Source organism: Oncorhynchus tshawytscha, linkage group LG16, assembly GCF_018296145.1.
Source record: "Oncorhynchus tshawytscha isolate Ot180627B linkage group LG16, Otsh_v2.0, whole genome shotgun sequence".
NCBI classification, from domain to species: Eukaryota; Metazoa; Chordata; class Actinopteri; order Salmoniformes; family Salmonidae; genus Oncorhynchus; species Oncorhynchus tshawytscha.
The window spans coordinates 74957986-74984990 of record NC_056444.1 but is presented as its reverse complement, the minus strand read 5'-3'; the positions used below and the strand labels follow the sequence as shown (position 1 = coordinate 74984990).

Below are 27005 nucleotides of genomic sequence, written 5' to 3'. Positions count from 1 at the left end.
GGAGTCTTGTTTTCAGATTAGCGTTGTTAAAATCCCCAGCTACAATGAATGCAGCCTCCGGATAATTGGATTCCAGTTTGCAAAGAGTCAAATAAAGTTCGTTCAGAGCCATCGATGTGTCTGCTTGGGGGGGAATATATACGGCTGTGATTATAATCGAAGAGAATTCCCTTGGAAGATAATGCGGTCGACATTTGATTGTGAGGAATTCTAAATCAGGTGAACAGAAGGACTTGAGTACCTGTATGTTGTTGTGATCACACCACGTCACGTTAAACATGAAGCATACGCCCCCGCCCCTCTTCTTACCAGAAAGAAGTTTGTTTCTGTCTGAGCGATGCGTGGAGAAACCAGTTGGCTGCACCGACTCCGATAGCGTCTCTCCATGAAGCAAAGAACGTTACAGTCTCTGATGTCCCTCTGGAATGCTACCCTTGCTCGGATTTCATCAACCTTGTTGTCAAGGGACTGGACATTGGCGTGAAGAATGCTAGGGAGTGGTGCACGATGTGCCGTCTCCGGAGTCTGACCAGAAGACCGCTCCGTTTCCCCCTTTTACGAAGTCGTTTTTTTGGGTCGCCGGCTGGGATCCATTCCGTTGTCCTGGGTGAAAGGCAGAACACAGGATCCGCTTCGCGAAAGTCATCTTCTTGGTCGTACTGATGGTGAGTTGACGCTGCTCTTATGTTCAGTAGTTCTTCTCAACTGTATGTAATGAAACCTAAGATGACCTGGGGTACCAATGTAAGAAATAACACGTAAAAAAACAAAAAACTGCATAGTTTCCTAGGAACGCGAAGCGAGGCGGCCATCTCTGTCGGCGCCGGAAGTCCGATAAACACAGTTAACAGTGAGAGGACATTTTTTTGTTGCTGAGTTTAGTTGTAGCCTAAATCTGGACATGTTGTCAGGAAGAATATCTGTCCTTAATATACCATTATAATTCATTATCATGTGACAAAGCTCCAGTCTCAGACCATGCAGGAGTTTCTAGTGCAGTTTCTAGTACAGTATTATATTCTGGGCTGTGCCTCTTACCCATTGCGTACGTCCAAAGCCACAGCGCGTGGTTCCCTCAGGCCGGCGTTCACCAAGACCGACCGAAAGGTTCCGTTGAGCTTGGACACCTCGATGGTGTCCCGCCCCTTATCACACCAGTAAAGGTTCCCTCCCACCCAGTCTACAGCCAATCCATCTGGGTTACTGAGGGAGGTCCGGTGCAGCACCTGGACAAGAGCCAATCAGAGAGTCAGATACTGGCTAACTGACCAACCAGAGAGTCATAGACTGGCCAACTGTTCAATCACAGCCACAGGAAGGCCAACTGACCAATAAGAGAGAAATAAACTAGCCTACTGTCTAATGAGAACCACAGACTCGGGAAATGTCCAATCCGAAAGATACTAACAGGTCAGTTGCCCAACCAGAGAGTCACAAACAGGCCAACTGACCAATCAGAGTCACTAACAGATCAATGGTACAATCAGAGTCAAGGACTAGCCAGCTGTCCAGCTGGCCTTAGACTCAATGAGAGAGTCACAGACCGGACAACCGCCCTACTGACCTCTATGTTACTGCCGTTGATGTTCATGCGTCGTATCATGGAGCCCTGAGTGGTCACGTCTGTCCAGTAGAGCATCTGTTCTGCATAGTGGAAGTCCAGAGCCACCGCATTGTTCAGGCCCTGGTATCCACACACATACAGTTGAATTCGGGAAGTTTACATACACCTTAGCCAAAAACATTTAAACTCAGTTTCACAATTCCTGACATTTAATCCTAGTAAGAATTCCCTGTCTTAGGTAATTAAGGATCACCACTTTATTTTAAGAATGTGAAATGTCAGAATAATAGTAGAGAGAATGATTTATTTCAGCTTTAATTTCTTTCATCACATTCCCAGTGGGTCAGAAGTTTACATGCACTCAATTAGTATTTGGTAGCATTGCCTTTAAATTGTTTAACTTGGGTCAAACGTTTCGGGTAGCCTTGCACAATCTTCCCACAATAAGTTGGGTGAATTTTGGTCCATCACAAGGTCCTTTGCTGTTGTTCTGGGATTGATTTGCACTTTTCGCACCAAAGTACATTAATCTCTAGGAGACAGAATGCGTCTCCTTCCTGAACGGTATGACGGCTGCGTGGTCCCATGATGTTTATACTTGCATACTATTGTTTGTACAGATGAACGTGTTACCTTCAGGCGTTTGAAAATTGCTCCCAAGGATGAACCAGACTTATGGAGGTCTACAAAATGTTTTCTGAGGTCTTGGCTGATTTCTTTTGATTTTCCCATGATGTCAAGCAAAGAGGCACTGAGTTTGAAGGTAGGCCTTGAAATACATCCACAGGGACACCTCCAATTGACTCAAATGATGTCAATTAGCCTATCAGAAGCTTCTAAAGCCATGACATCATTTTCTGGAATTTTCCAAGCTGTTTAGATGCACAGTCAACTTAGTGTTTGTAAACTTCTGACTCACTGGAATTGTGATACAGTGCATTAATAAGTTAAATAATCTGTCTGGAAACAATTGTTGAGAAAATGACTTGTGTCATGGACAAAGTAGATGTCCTAACCGACTTGCCAAAACTATAGTTAGTTAACAAGAAATTTGTGGAGTGGTTGAAAACAAGTTTTAATGACTCAAACCTAAGTGTATGTTAACTTCTGACTTCAACTGTACATTTTTAATTGGTTATTTGGATCCACAAATTACATTACACATGCATTCATTTTGAACTCAGATTATATTTCATTTGCAAAGGATCCAAACATTCCAAAGATCATGCTTTGGATGTATATAATGTCTGGGCACCTAGTCATGGAAACAACAGTCATAGTCCCCTTCAGTTCACCAAGCATACACACTGGAATACACACACATGCACGCAAACACAAGACATACACATTCACACTCCAGGATACAGGATACATGATACATCAGGTATCACTATCACTGACTACGAATAATCATAAAAACTGACACATGGTTAACATTTAGCTCATTGTTTCCACACAGTGCTTGTTGTCCCACCTGTTTTATCAGGGTGTAGTTGGAACCATCCAGGCCCAGCTTCCTCAGGTAGTACCGATTAGCAAAGATCAGGAACGGCTCCTCATCTGTAGAGAGACAAACAGATTGGGAAAAGGGGCTCTGTTCATGGTTGAACTTGTCACAAAGAAAGACATTTTTTTTTTACCAGCTAAGTTGACCGAGAACACATACTCATTTATAGCAATGACCTGGAGACTAGTTACAAGGGAGAGGAGTGGGGATGAATGAGCCAATTGGAAGCTGGGGATGAATAGGTGGCCATAATGGTAGGAGGGTCAGGTTGGAAATTGAACCACTTACAGCTGGGCCATGTTCCTTGGGGCACACAATGGAAGACGTTTGAAAACATTTCGCAATGGAAAACGAAAATTAGACTTTGTTACTGGACTTTAAGTCCAAGACGTCCCCGCTGTTGGTCTTACCAGAGGTGGACTTGCAGATAGTAGGATTGTCCGGTCGTAGCTGGAAGCCCTCCACACAGAGACAGTGGAAGGATCCGTGTGTATTGATACAGCGCTGGGTACAGGGATAGGACGTGGTACACTCATCTATGTCCACACACGTCTTCCCATCCCGCTTCAGCTGGAAGCCAGGGTGACACCTGCACTGTAGGGACCCAGGGGACACACAGACAACATGTCAATACAGTAGAACACTGTAGGGACCCGGGGGACAAGCAGACAACATGTCAATACAGTAGAACACTGTAGGGACCCGGGGGACAAGCAGACAACATGTCAATACAGTAGAACACTGTAGTGACCCAGGGGACACACAGACAACATGTCAATACAGTAGAACACTGTAGGGACCCGGGGGACAAGCAGACAACATGTCAATACAGTAGAACACTGTAGGGACCCAGGGGACACACAGACAACATGTCAATACAGTAGAACACTGTAGAGACCCAAGGGACACACAGACAACATGTCAATACAGTATAACACTGTAGAGACCCAGGGGACACACAGACAACATGTCAATACAGTATAACACTGTAGAGACCCAAGGGACACACAGACAACATGTCAATACAGTAGAACACTGTAGAGACCCCAGGGACACACAGACAACATGTCAATACAGTATAACACTGTAGAGACCCAAGGGACACACAGACAACATGTCAATACAGTAGAACACTGTAGAGACCCCAGGGACACACAGACAACATGTCAATACAGTAGAACACTGTAGAGACCCAAGGGACACACAGACAACATGTCAATACAGTAGGTCAGTGCTGTACCAGCAGATTCACACTGTTCACCAACAGTTAATGTAGAGCAGACAGCTGAACTACAGGAGGGTGATGAGACTGATCTACAGGAGGGTGATGAGCCTGAGCTACAGGAGGGTGATGAGACTGAGCTACAGGAGGGTGATGAGACTGATCTACAGGGGGTGATGAGACTGAGCTACAGGAGGGTAATGAGACAGAGCTACAGGAGGGTGATGAGACTGAGCTACAGGAGGGTGATGAGACTGAGCTACAGGAGGGTGATGAGACTGAGCTACAGGAGGGTGATGAGACGGATCTACAGGAGGGTGATGAGACGGAGCTACAGGAGGGTGATGAGACTGAGCTACAGGAGGGTGATGAGACTGAGCTACAGGAGGGTGATGAGACTGAGTTACAGGAGGGTGATGAGACTGAGCTACAAAGGGGGATGAGACTGAGCTACAGGAGGGTGATGAGACTGAGTTACAGGAGGGTGATGAGACTGAGCTACAGGAGGGTGATGAGACTGAGCTGGAGGAGGGGGATGAGACTGAGCTACAGGAGTGTGATGAGACTGAGCTACAGGAGGGGAATGAGACAGAGCTACAGGAGGGTGCTGAGACTGAGCTACTACAGGAGGGTGATGAGACTGAGCAACAGGAGGGTGATGAGACTGAGCTGGAGGAGGGGGATGAGACTGAGCTACAGGAGTGTGATGAGACTGAGCTACAGGAGGGGATTGAGACTGAGCTACAGGAGGGGATTGAGACTGAGCTACAGGAGGGTGCTGAGACTGAGCTGGAGGGAATCGATTATGTTGCAGAATCTCCAGGTTGTATTACACTGGTAGAAATATTGCAAACGTGCACACAAGCTACATGCAGACGCACACACACGCCCCTTACCTTGAAACCTATCTTGAGGTCCTCACAGAGCTGAGAGCAGCCACTCTGCTTGCTGTTGAGACACTCGTTGATGAAGCAGTTGAGTTCATCAGAGCCGTCGCCACAGTCGTCGTTACGGTCACACAGCAACGTGTCGTTAAGACACTTCCCGTTGCGACACATGTAGGCAGAGTCATTACACTTCCTCTCTGTTGATGGAAGAAGATCCATTTAGGTTCTGCAGACTGAATAGCTGATAGCTCAAACTAGTAAGGTTGCTCTACTGCAATGGCCAGAGAGAACATGAATGTGTCTGAGTCAAACTTATTTTCATTCGTTACTAAAACTAAACCAGCCAAGAAGGATGCTATGATATTTTTAGCAGAAGCCATAGGCAATTACATTTGTTAACAATGCAACAACAATATTACACACAAAAGCTGTGATATTCTGTACTGTGCATGTCTACAGTACAGATGTAGACCACAGTGTGTCTGTCTGTCTGTGTGTCTGACCTGAGTCTGTGCAGTGGGGGTTCTTGGGGACCTCGTCTGAGCGGTCCTGACAGTCAAACTCTCCGTCACACTCCCAGACCTTCTGGTTGAGGCAGCGGCCGTTGGTACAGCGGAACTCCCCTGGCCCACACGTTGGGTACTCTACAGAACAATACCACAATCACAAGTGTATTTTCAAGGGTTCATTAGTTTAAATACATTTGTAACAAGGGGAACATATTTATTGGAGAGTGCAGGACGAGAGATGCGAAGAGACAGTACTGAGGCATTTAATCCTGTTCTCTCTGTCCATCTCTCATTTAACCCCATTCTCTCTGTCCATCTCTCATTTAACCCCGTTCTCTCTGTCCATCTCTCATTTAACCCCGTTCTCTCTGTCCATCTCTCATTTAACCCCGTTCTCTCTGTCCATCTCTCATTTAACCCCATTCTCTCTGTCCATCTCTCATTTAACCCCATTCTCTCTGTCCATCTCTCATTTAACCCCATTCTCTCTGTCCATCTCTCATTTAACCCTGTCCATCTCTCATTTCTCTCTGTCCATCTCTCATTTAACCCCATTCTCTCTGTCCATCTCTCATTTAACCCCATTCTCTCTGTCCATCTCTCATTTAACCCCGTTCTCTCTGTCCATCTCTCATTTAACCCCATTCTCTCTGTCCATCTCTCATTTAACCCCATTCTCTCTGTCCATCTCTCATTTAACCCCATTCTCTCTGTCCATCTCTCATTTAACCCCATTCTCTCTGTCCATCTCTCATTTAACCCCATTCTCTCTCCCCATCTCTCATTTAACCCCATTCTCTCTGTCCATCTCTCATTTAACCCCATTCTCTCTCCCCATCTCTCATTTAACCCCATTCTCTCTGTCCATCTCTCATTTAACCCCATTCTCTCTGTCCATCTCTCATTTAACCCCATTCTCTCTGTCCATCTCTCATTTAACCCCATTCTCTCTGTCCATCTCTCATTTAACCCCATTCTCTCTGTCCATCTCTCATTTAACCCCATTTAACCCCATTTAACCCCTCTCTCCCATCTCTCATTTAACCCCCTCTGTCCATCTCTCATTTAACCCCATTCCCTCTCCCCATCTCTCATTTAATTCTCTCTGTCCATCCCATTTAATTCTCTCTGTCCATCTCTCATTTAACCCCATTCTCTCTGTCCATCTCTCATTTAACCCCCCTCTGTCCATCTCTCATTTAACCCCATTCTCTCTGCCCTCTCCCCATCTCTCATTTAACCCCATTCTCTCTGTCCATCTCTCATTTAACCCCGTCCATCTCTCATTTAACCCCATTCTCCCCATCTCTCATTTAACCCCCCCGTCCCCATCTCTCATTTAACCCCATTCTCTCTGTCCATCTCCATTTAACCCCTCCCCATCTCTCATTTAACCCCATTCTCTCTGTCCATCTCTCATTTAACCCCATTCTCTCTGTCCATCTCTCATTTAACCCCATTCTCTCTGTCCATCTCTCATTTAACCCCGTGCCCTCTCCCCATCTCTCATTTAACCCCATTCTCTCTGTCCATCTCTCATTTAACCCCGTTCTCTCTCCCCATCTCTCATTTAACCCTGTTCTCTCTCCCCATCTCTCATTTAACCCCGTTCTCTCTCCCCATCTCTCATTTAACCCCATTCTCTCTGTCCATCTCTCATTTAACCCCGTTCTCTCTGTCCATCTCTCATTTAACCCCATTCTCTCTGTCCATCTCTCATTTAACCCCGTGCCCTCTCCCCATCTCTCATTTAACCCCATTCTCTCTGTCCATCTCTCATTTAACCCCATTCTCTCTGTCCATCTCTCATTTAACCCCATTTAACCCCGTTCTCTCTCCCCATCTCTCATTTAAATTCTCTCTGTCCATCTCTCATTTAACCCCGTTCTCTCTCCCCATCTCTCATTTAACCCCATTCCCCATCTCTCATTTAACCCCGTTCTCTCTCCCCATCTCTCATTTAACCCCATTCTCTCTGTCCATCTCTCATTTAACCCCGTTCTCTCTCCCCATCCCATTTCTCTCTGTCCATCTCTCATTTAACCCCATTCTCTCTGTCCATCTCTCATTTAACCCCATTCTCTGTCCATCTCTCATTTAACCCCATTCTCTCTGTCCATCTCTCATTTAACCCCGTGCCCTCTCCCCATCTCTCATTTAACCCCGTTCTCTCTCCCCATCTCTCATTTAACCCCGTTCTCTCTGTCCATCTCTCATTTAACCCCATCTCTCATTTAACCCCATTCTCTCTGTCCATCTCTCATTTAACCCCATTCTCTCTGTCCATCTCTCATTTAACCCCATTCTCTCTCCCCATCTCTCCATAGAACTTTCTCTTCTCCTCTGTTGTCATGCTGCATCACAAACACTCACCACACTCTGGGGACTCGTCTGATCCGTCGGAGCAGTCCATGTCATGGTCACACACAAAGTGCTTGGGGATACAATGTCTGTTCTGACACATGAACTCATTCTCATCACAGGTGTTGTTGTACACTGACAGAGAGAGAGACACAGAGACATAGACATAGACACAGACAGAGACACAGACAGAGACACAGACAGACAGAAAAAGAAGAGATAAATAGACAGAGAAAGGATTAGCAAACAGAGGCTATTGCAAGAATTAATGATACATACAGTGCCTTGCGAAAGTATTCGGCCCCCTTGAACTTTGCAACCTTTTGCCACATTTCAGGCTTCAAACATAAAGATATAAAACTGTATTTTTTGTGAAGAATCAACAACAAGTGGGACACAATCATGAAGTGGAACGACATTTATTGGATATTTCAAACTTTTTTAACAAATCAAAAACTGAAAAATTGGGCGTGCAAAATTATTCAGCCCCTTATTCAGCCCACAAATCTGGCCTTTATGGAAGAGTGGCAAGAAGAAAGCCATTTCTTAAAGATATCCATAAAAAGTGTCGTTTAAAGTTTGCCACAAGCCACCTGGGAGACACACCGAACATGTGGAAGAAGGTGCTCTGGTCAGATGAAACCAAAATTGAACTTTTTGGCAACAATGCAAAACGTTATGTTTGGCGTAAAAGCAACAGAGCTCATCACCCTGAACACACCAAGTCAAAGTCAAAGTCCAGACCTGAATCCAATCGAGAATCTGTGGAAAGAACTGAAAACTGCTGTTCACAAATGCTCTCCATCCAACCTCACTGAGCTCGAGCTGTTTTGCAAGGAGGAATGGGAAAGAAATTCAGTCTCTCGATGTGCAAAACTGATAGAGACATACCCCAAGCGAGTTACAGCTGCAGCAAAAGGTGGCGCTACAAAGTATTAACTTAAGGGGGCTGAATAATTTTGCATGCCCAATTTTTCAGTTTTTGATTTGTTAAAAAAGTTTGAAATATCCAATAAATGTCGTTCCACTTCATGATTGTGTCCCTCTTGTTGTTGCTTCTTCACAAAAAAATACAGTTTTATATCTTTATGTTTGAAGCCTGAAATGTGGCAAAAGGTCGCAAAGTTCCAGGGGGCCGAATACTTTCGCAAGGCACTGTACCCTTAGCAGTCTAACAATAGTCTGCAGATCCTCTGCTAATCAAATCCTTAAGATGAATCATAAAAAGACAATGGCAGTCTCATGTCTTCCCATTCATCTATTAATACCCCAGCGAAATGTTGTAGTTTAGAATTGGTTTCATTATCCAAACCCAATAGAGCCGTGTGACTCAAATGAGTCTTATGAGAGATTTAGTGGAAGTGTTTAACGTGTCCTCCTCACTGAAGCCTTGATGGGTACCAGTCATAGACACAGTTACTAAATCCACTTCAGATCAACTGTGGTGATTATTAGGACATTTGTGAATGTGTTGCGGTTGTCCTCACGCTACTCACAGCAGACAAATGCTGTTGCTATCTCACCAAACCAAAGTGCATGAACAGAACTGTAGAAGACTCCCACTCACAGCAGCCAGCCTTGATGCTCTCGTCAGCCCCGTCCAGACAGTCCTTGTCCCCGTCACACTTCCAGCGCTGAGGGACACACACATGAGTGCCGGGACACTGGAACGCCTCCGGGCTGCACGTCTTAGTTTCTATGGTGACGGACGCGATATGAACAGGTTAGATAACTCCAGACTAGTAGTTTAAATTAAATTAAAATGATCAGATTTAATTTTATTTGTCTACAAATAAAATCTATTGATCTATTAATTGACAAGGTAGACAACTGTGTCTGATATGGGCCATAGATCATATAGGTGTGGGATGAGTCACTCACTGCATCTGTCGTCCTCGTCAGATTTGTCCCCACAGTCGTTGGCACCGTCACACACCCAGTGGTTAGAGATACAGCGATGGTTCCCACACTCAAACTCAGTGGACGTACAGAACTTATCTGCAAAGACAGAGGAACATTTTTATTCAACGTAATCTGGGTTACATTTGTTTCAGAATACATTTATCACCAAATTTACCACAATATATTGAAATTACTTATTTGAATGAACTATTCAACTTTGATCCCATAGTTGTTGTGATTATCTATTGAAAACACTGTTTTGATCTTTGTGTCACTACAGTACAGTTCAAAGTTGTGTATTACATCAGCTAAGGGAATGGGGGAAGGACAGAAGGTATCTATATAGGGCAAGTAGACTGACCACAGTGGGTCTCGTCAGCGCCGTTCTCACAGTCGTTCTCCTTGTCACAGGTCCAGCTCATAGGGATACAGCGACCACTGGGGCACGCAAAGAAGTTTACTGGGCACTTCAGCTTCTTCTTGTCTGGTAGAGAGTGTATATAATAAACACAAAATAACAGTTTTGAATATCGTATAAAGTTCTGCTATGAGTCAGACCTGTGGTACAAATAGCTATGCTTTGTTGCCTGCGCAATATAACTAATAGAATAGTCCCAAAAGTGCATTTTGGCACTCCCAGGCAGGCTAAAGCAAATGCTCAAAGTGTCTGAAAGTAAACACATACTATTTGAACCCATGAAATAATGATTTGCTGAAAAAAAGGCCCTAAAAGGAGAAAGGCAAGATCTGTCTGTTACCTGGGCAGTTCCTCTCGTCTGAGAAGTCTCCACAGTCGTTGTTACCGTCACATTTCCAGGAAGGCAGATAGCACAGTGTGGTCCTCTCACAGCTCTGGAAGGTCACCCCCTTCACCCCCAGACGGAAGTAGCGAGAACAGTCAGTTGGCACTGGGGAGGAGGGACATTATACATCAGTGGCATTCAGTACAAGTACTTCAGTAAAAAAATTTGGGGGTATCTGTACTTTACTATTTATATTTTTGACATCTTTTGCTTTTTACTCCACACATTTTTCCTGACACCCAAAAGTACTTATTACATTTTGAATGCTTCGCAGGACAGGAAAATGGTCCAATTCACACACGTATCAAGAGAACATCCCTGGGTATTCCTATTCCTACTTCCTACTGCCTCTGATCTGGCGGACTCACTAAACATAAATGCTTTGTTTGTAAAATGATGTCTGAGTGCACCCCTGGCTATCCGTAAATAAAAATAAAATCGTGGTGTCTGGTTTTCTTAATATAAGGAATGTGAAATGATTTATACTTTTACTTTTGATACTTAAGTATATTTTAGCAATTACATTTACTTTTTATACTGAAGTATATTTCAAACCAAATACTTTTAGACTTTCACTCAATTAATATTTTACTGGGTGACTTTCACCTTTATTTAAGTCATTTTCTATGAGGATATCTTTACTTTTACTTAAGTCATTTTCTATGAGGATATCTTTACTTTTACTTCAGTATGACAATAGTTTACTTTTCCAACACTGGTGACATTAGTGGTTAGTTGTGGGGGAGTATTATCTGTACATTCAACATGGAGTGTGTATGAAAGTGCATCATATCCCCTATATAGGGCCTACTTGGTTAAATAAAGGTAATGTCATTTAAAAAATAAAATAGTACACTACTACAGTCTGGGCCATGTCATAATGCACAGGGAATAGTGTCAGAGGAATCCAAGCTGATCTGCAGTTCCTCATTAGTGATACAGGATGGGTCAGAGAAATAGCTTTAACGATATTTATTCAATAGATATCCAACATGAAAAGACGGCCTGTAGACTTACAGCAGTTCATCTCATCACTGGCGTCCTCACAGTTGACCACCTGGTCACAGCGGCTGGAGTTGGAGATGCAGCTTCCATCTCGACACCGGAACTCTGCAGCTTTGCAGAGGGTCACTGGAGAACACACACACAACACAATGGATATAGTAATATGGACACACACACAGTCACACCATGACACACACGCACACAACACAATGGATATAGTAATATGAACACACACACAACACAATGGATATAGTAATATGGACACACACAGTCACACCATGACACACACACAACACAATAGATATAGTAATATGGACACACACACACACACACAGTCACACCATGACACACACACACACAGTCACACCATGACACACAAACACACACACAGTCACACTATGACACACACATGGTCACACCACAACACAAATGCATACAGTCACACTATGACACACATACAGTCACACTATGACACACACATAGTCACACCACAACACACACACATACAGTCACACTATGACACACACACAGTCACACTATGACACGCATACAGTCACACTATGACACACACACACACAGGACTTACTGTTGCAGGGCAGCTCGTCTGAGTGATCTCCACAGTCGTCAGTCCCGTCACACCAGAACATGTGGCCGATACAGCGTCCATTGATACATCGCCTGTAGCCTTTCTTACACAGACGGTTCGCTGCAGAGAGGAAGACCAGCATTAGAAGAGTTGTTCTCCAGTTGTCTTACTATGACTAAATTCTATCTCCTGAAATTAAATTGACATCCAATTTTCTTCCTTTTGTGGTACAAAGATTGACAACAGCAACACTGTGCTAACTGACAATGTAATTCAAGCCTAGATTCCGAGTACTCAGATTGCAGACATGCATTGCGCAAGCAGACACACGCTCATACGTACACAGACTCACCGCAGTAGGACTGTTTCTCGTCTGACTTGTCCTTGCAGTGGGCCATGCCATCACAGGTCAGGCTGTAGTTGATGCAATCCCCGTTGCCACACTCAAAGTCATCCACACTACCACACAATGCGTTCAGAGCTACAGTAGTAGGACCAAGGAGAGATGGAGATAGAGTCAGCACCATGTATCCTAACCAGACTGGACCCTTTTAATAGGAATAGCCCCCTTTTTTTTCCGCCTAAAATGACCATTTGAAATGGTACCATTTGAAAGGAAACACTTTGAAGTTTGTGGAAATGTGAATTGAATGTAGAAGAATATAACACAATAGATCTATAGAAGAAAATAGAAAGAACAAAACAACCAGTTTTTTTCTACCACCATCTTTGAAATGCAACAGAAAGGTCCCAGTTCTAGCCATCACTCTGGTTGTAATTCCAATGGTGTATGTGCAAAGTTCAGATGGATAACTTGAAGTATGAGCGAACTACATGACATTTAGTGTGTCACCCAGGTACATTTGGGAAAAGCATTCATATTACATTTTTCTGCAAGAATATCGTCAAATCTGTAAACTTGGACTTTCATTTAGCTTTTCCAGTATTAGTAGCCATATTATAAGTGAAATATTTGCAACACAACAGTTTTCATAACTTCATATCTATGAATATTCTTATAATTTTTGTCCAAAACTAAAAGGCATGCTGTCGCACAATGTTAGCAGGTACATTTTGCGACAAATACAGGGTTTCTGGATACTCCCGCAAAGCACAGCTCTTTGGCTATCTAGATAGCTTTGTTTGACCCCGATTGGTGTTATTTGACAAAGTTAGAGTCGATCAAGTGAAGACCGCCCGCGCCATCGGCGTGCCATGAAGGTGTCACTCTCTGACCAAATTTGGTGTCCAATAGGATATACTACACCCCTAATGATATCGTGAAGTCTGGCTACATTCTAGGATCTCTGAGGAATACATACAAATGTGATTTGACTTGTTGAAACAACGTTTAGGGTGAGATTTTCACAGATTCCTTTCTTTGCAAATTGAACGAGTGGAAATACAAAGACTACAGCAACGTTACTCCTCGCCCAAGTATAGCGCATCCAACCAACGTTGCTCCAACTGTGCCCCGCCCCTTCTCACCTGAACAGCTGTTGTCCTCCAGGAGTCTGCGGTCTCCACGGCAACTACAGTTGACCCTCGCGTCTGAGGTGAGCAGACACAGGTCCTGACAGCCCCCGTTGTTGGTCAGACAGGGGGAGAACTCACCTGGTGAGGAACAATCGTAAATGTATTCCTTGTGTTATTATGTTTCATCTTTTGTTTTTGCATTGTTGGCCCGTAAGAAAGCATTTCACTGTTATTTTACACCTGTTGTTTACAAAGCATGTGACAAATAAAATGTAAATCTGGTTAATTCATGTTCTGTATTATGCCATGTTTTGTGTGGGCACAAGGACAAGTATCTGTTGCTTTTGTAAACAGCTAAGGGGGATCCTAATGAAATACCAATACCAATCAATTTGTCACGCCCTGGTCTTAGGATTTTGTGTTTATATATTTATTTGGTCAGGCCAGGATGTGACATGGGGTTATTTTGTGTTGTGGTATTGGGGGTTTTAGTAGGTATTGGGATTGTGGCTGAGTAGGGGTGTCTAGCATAGTCTATGGCTGCCTGAGGTTCTCAATCAGAGTCAGGTGATTCTCGTTGTCGCTGATTGGGAACCATATTTAGGTAGCCTGGGTTTCACTGTGTGTTTGTGGGTGATTGATCCTGTCTTAGTGTTTTGTATTTCACCAGATTTTTCATTATTTCATTTCGTTAGTTTTGTAGTTTCTGCATGTATAGGTTTTCCTTCATTAAAATATATCATGAATCATCACCACGCTGCATTTTGGTCCGACTCTCCTTCAACGGAAGAAAGCCGTTACACAATTGATGAAAATCTATTTGCACATGATTAAGTAGAACAATTTGAAACCATCTTTCTTTCTGGTAGTTCCTCAGCATAAATGCCCCGCCCACTTTTGACCTATGAGTTCCACCACTCACAGCTGTTGGTGTCGTTGGCCACAGCGATTATTCCCATTGGCTGCTGGGGGATGTCATTTCTCAGTAACCTCATGTCTCTGCCCACAAACTTGTCAGCTCTGAGCACGGCCCTGCGGACCCAATCAGTCCAGAAGATGTAGTCCCCATACACCGCCAGGCCAAACGGATGCACTGGCTCATTCTTCACCACCACCTATGGGGGGCAGTCACATGGTTAGTAAAAAGTTGGAAACACGAAAGTGGTTGGTCTATAAACACCTGGATTAGAAGTGCTTAATTTGGACCGAAGGCACAATACTCCCACAATCAAAAATAAGATATATTTTTTTCGATAATGACTAATAAAATGGTTAGATTAGAGAAAATACATCTGCTGATCCTAGGAGTCTATAGTGACTCTGTCGCAAGGAGTTGACACAGGTAACAGAGTTGACACAGGTAACAGAGTTGGCACAGGTAACAGAGTTGACACAGGTAACAGAGTTGGCACAGGTAATAGAGTTGGCACAGGTAATAGAGTTGGCACAGGTAATAGAGTTGGCACAGGTAACAGAGTTGACACAGGTAATAGAGTTGGCACAGGTAACAGATTTGACACAGGTAACAGATTTGACACAGGTAACAGATTTGACACAGGTAACAGATTTGACACAGGTAACAGAATTGACACAGGTAACGGAGTTGACACAGATAACAGAATTGACACAGGTAACAGAATTGACACAGGTAACAGAGTTGACACAGGTAACAGAGTTGACACAGGTAACAGAATTGACACAGGTAACGGAATTGACACAGGTAACGGAAGTGACACAGGTAACGGAAGTGACTCACGTAGCGGTTGCTGCCGTCGTACTCGCAGCGCTCTATCTTGTCCAGTGTGGCATCAGAGAAGTAGAGTTTCTCTGCGCGGTGATCTATGGCCAGGCCGTTGGGGGTGCGGATGTCATTACCGATGATCACCAGTACATTGGCACCAGACAGACTGGCACGCATGATACTGGGAGACTGCTCATTCCAGTTGGTCCAGAACATCAGACTAGTAGAGAAGGACACAACAGGAAATAGAGGGACAGTTACATGTAGTTTTTATACAGTGCCTTGCGAAAGTATTCGCCCCCCTTGAACTTTGCGACCTTTTGCCACATTTCAGGCTTCAAACATATAGATATAAAACTGTATTTTTTTATGAAGAATCAACAACAAGTGGGACACAATCATGAAGTGGAACGACATTTATTGGATATTTCAAACTTTTTTAACAAATCAAAAACTGAAAAATTGGGCGTGCAAAATTATTCAGCCCCCTTAAGTTAATACTTTGTAGCGCCACCTTTTGCTGCGATTACAGCTGTAAGTCGCTTGGGGTATGTCTCTATCAGTTTTGCACATCGAGAGACTGAAATCTTTTCCCATTCCTCCTTGCAAAACAGCTCGAGCTCAGTGAGGTTGGATGGAGAGCATTTGTGAACAGCAGTTTTCAGTTCTTTCCACAGATTCTCGATTGGATTCAGGTCTGGACTTTGACTTGGCCATTCTAACACCTGGATATGTTTATTTTTGAACCATTCCATTGTAGATTTTGCTTTATGTTTTGGATCATTGTCTTGTTGGAAGACAAATCTCCGTCCCAGTCTCAGGTCTTTTGCAGACTCCATCAGGTTTTCTTCCAGAATGGTCCTGTATTTGGCTCCATCCATCTTCCCATCAATTTTAACCATCTTCCCTGTCCCTGCTGAAGAAAAGCAGGCCCAAACCATGATGCTGCCACCACCATGTTTGACAGTGGGGATGGTGTGTTCAGAGTGATGAGCTGTGTTGCTTTTACGCCAAACATAACGTTTTGCATTGTTGCCAAAAAGTTCAATTTTGGTTTCATCTGACCAGAGCACCTTCTTCCACATGTTTGGTGTGTCTCCCAGGTGGCTTGTGGCAAACTTTAAACGACACTTTTTATGGATATCTTTAAGAAATGGCTTTCTTCTTGCCACTCTTCCATAAAGGCCAGATTTGTGCAATATACGACTGATTGTTGTCCTATGGACAGAGTCTCCCACCTCAGCTGTAGATCTCTGCAGTTCATCCAGAGTGATCATGGGCCTCTTGGCTGCATCTCTGATCAGTCTTCTCCAGGTCTTGGTAGATTTGCAGTGGTCTGATACTCCTTCCATTTCAATATTATTGCTTGCACAGTGCTCCTTGGGATGTTTAAAGCTTGGGAAATCTTTTTGTATCCAAATCCGGCTTTAAACTTCTTCACAACAGTATCTCGGACCTGCCTGGTGTGTTCCTTGTTCTTCATGATGCTCTCTGCGCTTTTAACGGACCTCTGAGACTATCACAGTGCAGGTGCATTTATACGGAGACTTGATTACACACAGGTGGATTGTATTTATCATCATTAGTCATTTAGGTCAACATTGGATCATTCAGAGATCCTCACTGAACTTCTGGAGAGAGTTTGCTGCACTGAAAGTAAAGGGGCTGAATAATTTTGCACGCCCAATTTTTCAGTTTTTGATTTGTTAAAAAAGTTTGAAATATCCAATAAATGTCGTTCCACTTCATGATTGTGTCCCACTTGTTGTTGATTCTTCACAAAAAAATACAGTTGTATATCTTTATGTTTGAAGCCTGAAATGTGGCAAAAGGTCGCAAAGTTCAAGGGGGCCGAATACTTTCGCAAGGCACTGTACATAATAAACAGACAGTAATGGAGTCAGTGAATAAATTACTCCGCTAACGGACTAATAAAGTGACCGAACAGCTGCGGTTGACATTTCATCCATCGAATCAAATCTTGTAGTCATCAGAGAGCATAGCTCAAAGGCCGGCATTGAGTCGTTTCCATCTTACCATCCAAACGCATTGTAGGCAGCCGGCAATATACTCGTATGGACCGGTTCGTACATAAAACATTCTTCATTCAGGCTGCAAAGGCATCAATTTCCTCTTTAACTAGATTTAATGGTGAGAAGGCTGAAAAAAACATACTTTCTTTAGGAAAACATTTTCCACCACCATGCTAAAGTGGCTAATGCCTAGGAATACTAGTCCCGGATGTTGCGTATCACATGTAGCAAATCAGGTTGCAGCAGTTAGTTGTTTACCCCTGGCTGGACGCAGGGCACAACATTAGGAAGTAGCATTAGCCACTAGCATGGTCCACAGGGGATACCAGCGTATTGCAAGTTGCATACAATATGTTTGGATGGTAAGATGGAACCAACAATACCAGATCAATAACGCCATCTGCCGGCCTTTGGCCTACAACAAGCATATTGAATCTAGACCAACATTTCAGGGGCTTTTAAAAGTAATTCACACCACTTCAATTCTACAATTTATTTATACAGTATTTTTTTATACAAAGAACATCACTGCCACTCACCCCTGACACTCGTCCAGCACAAAGGCCCTGGGGTGGTCGTCTCCAGACATGGTGACCACGGTGTTGTGGTCGTAGGCCTGCGGTCGGCCCTGGTCGACCGTGTGTCGGGTGATGGTGGAGGTGGTGTAACTGGTCCAATAGAGGGTGTCCCAGCCACGGTGGTATGCCAAGCCCTCCACTGAGCCTACATCTGGGGTAGAGAGAGAGAGAGAGAAAGAGAGACAGAGAGAGACAGAGAGAGAGAGAGAGAGAGAGAGAGAGAGAGAGAGAGACAGAGAGAGAGAGAGAGAGAGAGAGAGAGAGAGAGAGAGAGAGAGAGAGAGAGAGAGAGAGAGGGAGACAGAGAGAGAGAGAGAGAGAGAGAGAGAGAGAGAGAGAGAGAGAGAGAGAGAGAGAGAGAGAGAGACAGACAGCCATTAAAGGTGTAGGCCCTATTGAGGGAGTGGGACAGTCGATCTTTAGTGTTGGGGTCAAAACAAGGTCAATATTACTGTCACAGACCTTCGTGGTTCACTAGCAAACAGACAAAAAGAGCTAAGGAGGACAAAGTCCAAACATCTACAGTAGAAAAAAGGAAAGGGAACGCCTTCTGTATCTGTGTAGAGCTGGCAAATGGAGTGAACCTATCTATGAGGTGCCTGAAGGCGAGGATTCATCTCTAATCATGAATTATCTTCAAAAGATGGAATAAGTGGCCAGCATGGTTAACTGTCCAGACATTTACATGGCAGTAGGAAACCTTTATGGCCCTGTCCATACAAGTCAGAAGAGAGTTCACATTACATAATTCCCTATAGGCTCTTTCAAGGTTCATCCCTTATGAGCTTTTCTCAGAGTTTCCAGCATCTGCTGTTGTCACACCACTGACCATTTTTATGACAATTGCTCAATAATAAAATCCTGGACGTCTGTAACTGTTTGCTCATGTTCAAAAGTCAATGATTACTTATTTTTCTCCCTGGTGTTAAGGTGGATGGGGGTGCAAATCAACCCTAGTGCAACTAAAAACAACCGGTACCTAAAGACTAGTGTTTATTACTATATCTAACCCTAAAGACAACCAGTACCTAAAGACTAGTGTTTATTACTATATCTAACCCTAAAAACAACCAGTACCTAAAGACTAGTATGTATTACTATATCTAACCCTAAAGACAACCAGTACCTAAAAACTAGTGTTTATTACTATATCTAACCCTAAAGACAACCAGTACCTAAAGACTAGTGTTTATTACTATATCTAACCCTAAAAACAACCGGTACCTAAAGACTAGTATGTATTACTATATCTAACCCTAAAGACAACCAGTACCTAAAGACTAGTGTTTATTACTATATCTAACCCTAAAGACAACCAGTACCTAAAGACTAGTGTTTATTACTATATCTAACCCTAAAGACAACCAGTACCTAAAGACTAGTGTTTATTACTATATCTAACGCTAAAGACAACCAGTACCTAAAGACTAGTGTTTATTACTATATCTAACCCTAAAGACAACCAGTACCTAAAGACTAGTGTTTATTACTATATCTAACGCTAAAGACAACCAGTACCTAAAGACTAGTATGTATTACTATATCTAACCCTAAAAACAACCGGTACCTAAAGACTAGTGTTTATTACTATATCTAACCCTAAAGACAACCAGTACCTAAAGACTAGTGTTTATTACTATATCTAACCCTAAAGACAACCAGTACCTAAAGACTAGTATGTATTACTATATCTAACGCTAAAGACAACCAGTACCTAAAGACTAGTATGTATTACTATATCTAACCCTAAAGACAACCAGTACCTAAAAACTAGTGTTTATTACTATATCTAACCCTAAAAACAACCAGTACCTAAAGACTAGTGTTTATTACTATATCTAACGCTAAAGACAACCAGTACCTAAAGACTAGTGTTTATTACTATATCTAACCCTAAAGACAACCAGTACCTAAAGACTAGTGTTTATTACTATATCTAACCCTAAAGACAACCAGTACCTAAAGACTAGTATGTATTACTATATCTAACCCTAAAGACAACCAGTACCTAAAGACTAGTATGTATTACTATATCTAAAGCTAAAAACAACCAGTACCTAAAGACTAGTGTTTATTACTATATCTAACCCTAAAGACAACCAGTACCTAAAGACTAGTATGTATTACTATATCTAACGCTAAAAACAACCAGTACCTAAAGACTAGTGTTTATTACTATATCTAACCCTAAAGACAACCAGTACCTAAAGACTAGTATGTATTACTATATCTAACGCTAAAAACAACCAGTACCTAAAGAATAGTGTGTATTACTATATCTAACCCTAAAGACTAGTGTGTATTACTATATCAAATCAAATCAGATTATATTTGTCACATACACATGGTTAGCAGATGTTAATGCGAGTGTAGCGAAATGCTGGTGCTTCTAGTTCCAACAATGCAGTAATAACCAACGAGTAATCTAACCTAACAATTTCACAACAACTACCTTATACACACAAGTTTAAAGGGATGAAGAATATGTACATAAAAATATGAGTGAGTGATGGTACAGAACGGCATAGGCAAGATGCAGTAGGTGGTATAGAGTACAGTATATACATATGAGATGAGTAATGTAGGGTATGTAAACATTATGTTAAGTGGCATTGTTTAAAGTGGCTAGTGATTTTTCCATTATTAAAGTGGCTGGAGTTGAGTCAATATGTTGGCAGCAGCCACTCAATGTTAGTGGTGGCTGTTTAACAGTCTGATGGCCTTGAGATAGAAGCTGTTTTTCAGTCTTTCTGTCCCTGCTTTGATGCACCTGTACTGACCTCGCCTTCTGGATGATAGCGGGGTGAACAGGCAGTGGCTCGGGTGGTTGTTGTCCTTGATGATCTTTATGGCCTTCCTGTGACATCAGGTGGTGTAGTTGTCCTGGAGGGCAGGTAGTTTGCCCCCGGTGATTCGTTGTGCAGACCTCACTACCCTCTGGCGACCCTTACGGTTGTGGTCGGAGCAGTTGCCGTACCAGGCGGTGATAGAGCCCGACAGGATTCTCTCGATTGTGCATCTGTAAAGGTTTGTGAGTGCTTCTGGTGACAAGCCGAATTTCTTCAGCCTCCTGAGGTTGAATAGGCGCTGTTGCGCCTTCTTCACCACGCTGTCTGTGTGGGTGGACCAATTCAGTTTGTCCGTGATGTGTACGCAGAGGAACTTAAAACTTACTACCCTCTCCACTACTGTCCTGTCGATGTGGATAGCGGGGTGATCCCTCTGCTGTTTCCTGAAGTTGACACGATCATCTCCTTTGTTTTGTTGACGTTGAGTGTGAGGTTATTTTCCTGACACCACACCCCGAGGGAATAGCTACACTGTTTGTATTCGGTCATGTTTCCGGTCACCTTGCCCTGGTTAAAAGCAGTGGTTCGCGCTTTCAGTTTCGCGTGAATACTGCCTTCAATCCACGGATTCTGGCATCGCTGATGCACTTGCTAATAAACTCACTCACCGAATCAGCGTATTCGTCAATGTTGTTGTTTGACGCAATGGGAACATATCCCAATCCATGTGATCGAAGCAATCTTGAAGCGTGGAATCAGATTGGTCCGACCAGCGTTGAACAGACCTGAGCATGGGAGCTTCCTGTTTTAGTCTCTGTCTATAGGCTGGGAGCAACAAAATGGAGTCGTGGTCAGCTTTTCCAAAAGGAGGGCGGGGGAGGGCCTTATATGCGTTGCGGAAGTTAGAATAACAATGATCCAGGGTTTTACCAGCCCTGGTAGCAGAATCGATATGCTGACTCTAAAGACAACCAGTACCTAAGGACTAGTGTGTATTACTATATCTAACCCTAAAGACAACCAGTACCTAAAGACTAGTGTGTATTACTATATCTAACTCTAAAGACAACCAGTACCTAAAAACAAGCGTGTATTACTATATCTAACCCTAAAGACTAGTGTGTATTACTATATCTAACCCTAAAAACAACCGGTACCTAAAGACTAGTATGTATTACTATATCTAACCCTAAAGACAACCAGTACCTAAAGACTAGTGTTTATTACTATATCTAACCCTAAAGACAACCAGTACCTAAAGACTAGTGTTTATTACTATATCTAACCCTAAAAACAACCGGTACCTAAAGACTAGTATGTATTACTATATCTAACCCTAAAGACAACCAGTACCTAAAGACTAGTGTGTATTACTATATCTAACCCTAAAGACAACCAGTACCTAAAGACTAGTGTTTATTACTATATCTAACCCTAAAGACAACCAGTACCTAAAGACTAGTATGTATTACTATATCTAACCCTAAAAACAACCGGTACCTAAAGACTAGTGTTTATTACTATATCTAACCCTAAAGACAACCAGTACCTAAAGACTAGTGTTTATTACTATATCTAACCCTAAAGACAACCAGTACCTAAAGACTAGTATGTATTACTATATCTAACGCTAAAGACAACCAGTACCTAAAGACTAGTATGTATTACTATATCTAACCCTAAAGACAAACCGTACCTAAAGACTAGTGTTTATTACTATATCTAACCCTAAAAACAACCAGTACCTAAAGACTAGTGTTTATTACTATATCTAACCCTAAAGACAACCAGTACCTAAAGACTAGTATGTATTACTATATCTAACCCTAAAGACAACCAGTACCTAAAGACTAGTGTTTATTACTATATCTAACCCTAAAGACAACCAGTACCTAAAGACTAGTATGTATTACTATATCTAACCCTAAAGACAACCAGTACCTAAAGACTAGTATGTATTACTATATCTAACCCTAAAGACAACCAGTACCTAAAGACTAGTGTTTATTACTATATCTAACCCTAAAGACAACCAGTACCTAAAGACTAGTATGTATTACTATATCTAAAGCTAAAAACAACCAGTACCTAAAGACTAGTGTTTATTACTATATCTAACCCTAAAGACAACCAGTACCTAAAGACTAGTATGTATTACTATATCTAACGCTAAAAACAACCAGTACCTAAAGAATAGTGTGTATTACTATATCTAACCCTAAAGACTAGTGTGTATTACTATATCAAATCAAATCAGATTATATTTGTCACATACACATGGTTAGCAGATGTTAATGCGAGTGTAGCGAAATGCTGGTGCTTCTAGTTCCAACAATGCAGTAATAACCAACGAGTAATCTAACCTAACAATTTCACAACAACTACCTTATACACACAAGTTTAAAGGGATGAAGAATATGTACATAAAAATATGAGTGAGTGATGGTACAGAACGGCATAGGCAAGATGCAGTAGGTGGTATAGAGTACAGTATATACATATGAGATGAGTAATGTAGGGTATGTAAACATTATGTTAAGTGGCATTGTTTAAAGTGGCTAGTGATTTTTCCATTATTAAAGTGGCTGGAGTTGAGTCAGTATTTTGGCAGCAGCCACTCAATGTTAGTGGTGGCTGTTTAACAGTCTGATGGCCTTGAGATAGAAGCTGTTTTTCAGTCTTTCTGTCCCTGCTTTGATGCACCTGTACTGACCTCGCCTTCTGGATGATAGCGGGGTGAACAGGCAGTGGCTCGGGTGGTTGTTGTCCTTGATGATCTTTATGGCCTTCCTGTGACATCAGGTGGTGTAGTTGTCCTGGAGGGCAGGTAGTTTGCCCCGGTGATTCGTTGTGCAGACCTCACTACCCTCTGGCGACCCTTACGGTTGTGGTCGGAGCAGTTGCCGTACCAGGCGGTGATAGAGCCCGACAGGATTCTCTCGATTGTGCATCTGTAAAGGTTTGTGAGTGCTTCTGGTGACAAGCCGAATTTCTTCAGCCTCCTGAGGTTGAATAGGCGCTGTTGCGCCTTCTTCACCACGCTGTCTGTGTGGGTGGACCAATTCAGTTTGTCCGTGATGTGTACGCAGAGGAACTTAAAACTTACTACCCTCTCCACTACTGTCCTGTCGATGTGGATAGCGGGGTGATCCCTCTGCTGTTTCCTGAAGTTGACACGATCATCTCCTTTGTTTTGTTGACGTTGAGTGTGAGGTTATTTTCCTGACACCACACCCCGAGGGAATAGCTACACTGTTTGTATTCGGTCATGTTTCCGGTCACCTTGCCCTGGTTAAAAGCAGTGGTTCGCGCTTTCAGTTTCGCGTGAATACTGCCTTCAATCCACGGATTCTGCATCGCTGATGCACTTGCTAATAAACTCACTCACCGAATCAGCGTATTCGTCAATGTTGTTGTTTGACGCAATGGGAACATATCCCAATCCATGTGATCGAAGCAATCTTGAAGCGTGGAATCAGATTGGTCCGACCAGCGTTGAACAGACCTGAGCATGGGAGCTTCCTGTTTTAGTCTCTGTCTATAGGCTGGGAGCAACAAAATGGAGTCGTGGTCAGCTTTTCCAAAAGGAGGGCGGGGGAGGGCCTTATATGCGTTGCGGAAGTTAGAATAACAATGATCCAGGGTTTTACCAGCCCTGGTAGCAGAATCGATATGCTGACTCTAAAGACAACCAGTACCTAAGGACTAGTGTGTATTACTATATCTAACCCTAAAGACAACCAGTACCTAAAGACTAGTGTGTATTACTATATCTAACTCTAAAGACAACCAGTACCTAAAAACAAGCGTGTATTACTATATCTAACCCTAAAGACAACCAGTACCTAAAGACTAGTGTGTATTACTATATCTAACCCTAAAAACAACCGGTACCTAAAGACTAGTATGTATTACTATATCTAACCCTAAAGACAACCAGTACCTAAAAACTAGTGTTTATTACTATATCTAACCCTAAAGACAACCAGTACCTAAAGACTAGTGTTTATTACTATATCTAACCCTAAAAACAACCGGTACCTAAAGACTAGTATGTATTACTATATCTAACCCTAAAGACAACCAGTACCTAAAGACTAGTGTGTATTACTATATCTAACCCTAAAGACAACCAGTACCTAAAGACTAGTGTTTATTACTATATCTAACCCTAAAGACAACCGGTACCTAAAGACTAGTGTTTATTACTATATCTAACCCTAAAAACAACCGGTACCTAAAGACTAGTGTTTATTACTATATCTAACCCTAAAGACAACCAGTACCTAAAGACTAGTGTTTATTACTATATCTAACCCTAAAGACAACCAGTACCTAAAGACTAGTATGTATTACTATATCTAACGCTAAAGACAACCAGTACCTAAAGACTAGTATGTATTACTATATCTAACCCTAAAGACAAACCGTACCTAAAGACTAGTGTTTATTACTATATCTAACCCTAAAAACAACCAGTACCTAAAGACTAGTGTTTATTACTATATCTAACCCTAAAGACAACCAGTACCTAAAGACTAGTATGTATTACTATATCTAACCCTAAAGACAACCAGTACCTAAAGACTAGTGTTTATTACTATATCTAACCCTAAAGACAACCAGTACCTAAAGACTAGTATGTATTACTATATCTAACCCTAAAGACAACCAGTACCTAAAGACTAGTATGTATTACTATATCTAAAGCTAAAGACAACCAGTACCTAAAGACTAGTGTTTATTACTATATCTAACCCTAAAGACAACCAGTACCTAAAGACTAGTATGTATTACTATATCTAAAGCTAAAAACAACCAGTACCTAAAGACTAGTGTTTATTACTATATCTAACCCTAAAGACAACCAGTACCTAAAGACTAGTATGTATTACTATATCTAACGCTAAAAACAACCAGTACCTAAAGAATAGTGTGTATTACTATATCTAACCCTAAAGACTAGTGTGTATTACTATATCAAATCAAATCAGATTATATTTGTCACATACACATGGTTAGCAGATGTTAATGCGAGTGTAGCGAAATGCTGGTGCTTCTAGTTCCAACAATGCAGTAATAACCAACGAGTAATCTAACCTAACAATTTCACAACAACTACCTTATACACACAAGTTTAAAGGGATGAAGAATATGTACATAAAAATATGAGTGAGTGATGGTACAGAACGGCATAGGCAAGATGCAGTAGGTGGTATAGAGTACAGTATATACATATGAGATGAGTAATGTAGGGTATGTAAACATTATGTTAAGTGGCATTGTTTAAAGTGGCTAGTGATTTTTCCATTATTAAAGTGGCTGGAGTTGAGTCAATATGTTGGCAGCAGCCACTCAATGTTAGTGGTGGCTGTTTAACAGTCTGATGGCCTTGAGATAGAAGCTGTTTTTCAGTCTTTCTGTCCCTGCTTTGATGCACCTGTACTGACCTCGCCTTCTGGATGATAGCGGGGTGAACAGGCAGTGGCTCGGGTGGTTGTTGTCCTTGATGATCTTTATGGCCTTCCTGTGACATCAGGTGGTGTAGTTGTCCTGGAGGGCAGGTAGTTTGCCCCCGGTGATGCGTTGTGCAGACCTCACTACCCTCTGGAGAGCCTTACGGTTGAGGGCGGAGCAGTTGCCGTACCAGGCGGTGATACAGCCCGACAGGATGCTCTCGATTGTGCATCTGTAAAGGTTTGTGAGTGCTTCTGGTGACAAGCCGAATTTCTTCAGCCTCCTGAGGTTGAATAGGCGCTGTTGCGCCTTCTTCACCACGCTGTCTGTGTGGGTGGACCAATTCAGTTTGTCCGTGATGTGTACGCAGAGGAACTTAAAACTTACTACCCTCTCCACTACTGTCCTGTCGATGTGGATAGCGGGGTGATCCCTCTGCTGTTTCCTGAAGTTGACACGATCATCTCCTTTGTTTTGTTGACGTTGAGTGTGAGGTTATTTTCCTGACACCACACCCCGAGGGAATAGCTACACTGTTTGTATTCGGTCATGTTTCCGGTCACCTTGCCCTGGTTAAAAGCAGTG

At 42.5% G+C, this 27005-nt stretch overlaps 1 protein-coding gene across 1 annotated transcript in view; it reads right to left on the bottom strand.

Moving 5' to 3' along the window:
• LOC112215232 (low-density lipoprotein receptor-related protein 1-like) overlaps window positions 1-27005 on the bottom strand; it is a 253940-nt gene that overhangs the window by 42629 nt on the left and 184306 nt on the right. The window contains exons 43-60 of the mRNA XM_042299627.1: window positions 18136-18325; window positions 15579-15783; window positions 14745-14937; window positions 13835-13960; window positions 12699-12827; window positions 12347-12466; window positions 11773-11886; window positions 10711-10860; window positions 10314-10436; window positions 9932-10048; window positions 9618-9746; window positions 8063-8185; window positions 5684-5824; window positions 5190-5377; window positions 3482-3665; window positions 3039-3124; window positions 1565-1684; window positions 1039-1226 (exon numbers count right to left, since the gene is read on the bottom strand). Coding sequence (XP_042155561.1) covers window positions 1039-1226; window positions 1565-1684; window positions 3039-3124; window positions 3482-3665; window positions 5190-5377; window positions 5684-5824; window positions 8063-8185; window positions 9618-9746; window positions 9932-10048; window positions 10314-10436; window positions 10711-10860; window positions 11773-11886; window positions 12347-12466; window positions 12699-12827; window positions 13835-13960; window positions 14745-14937; window positions 15579-15783; window positions 18136-18325 — 2626 coding nt within the window. The remainder of the gene's footprint in view (window positions 1-1038; window positions 1227-1564; window positions 1685-3038; window positions 3125-3481; window positions 3666-5189; window positions 5378-5683; window positions 5825-8062; window positions 8186-9617; window positions 9747-9931; window positions 10049-10313; window positions 10437-10710; window positions 10861-11772; window positions 11887-12346; window positions 12467-12698; window positions 12828-13834; window positions 13961-14744; window positions 14938-15578; window positions 15784-18135; window positions 18326-27005) is intronic.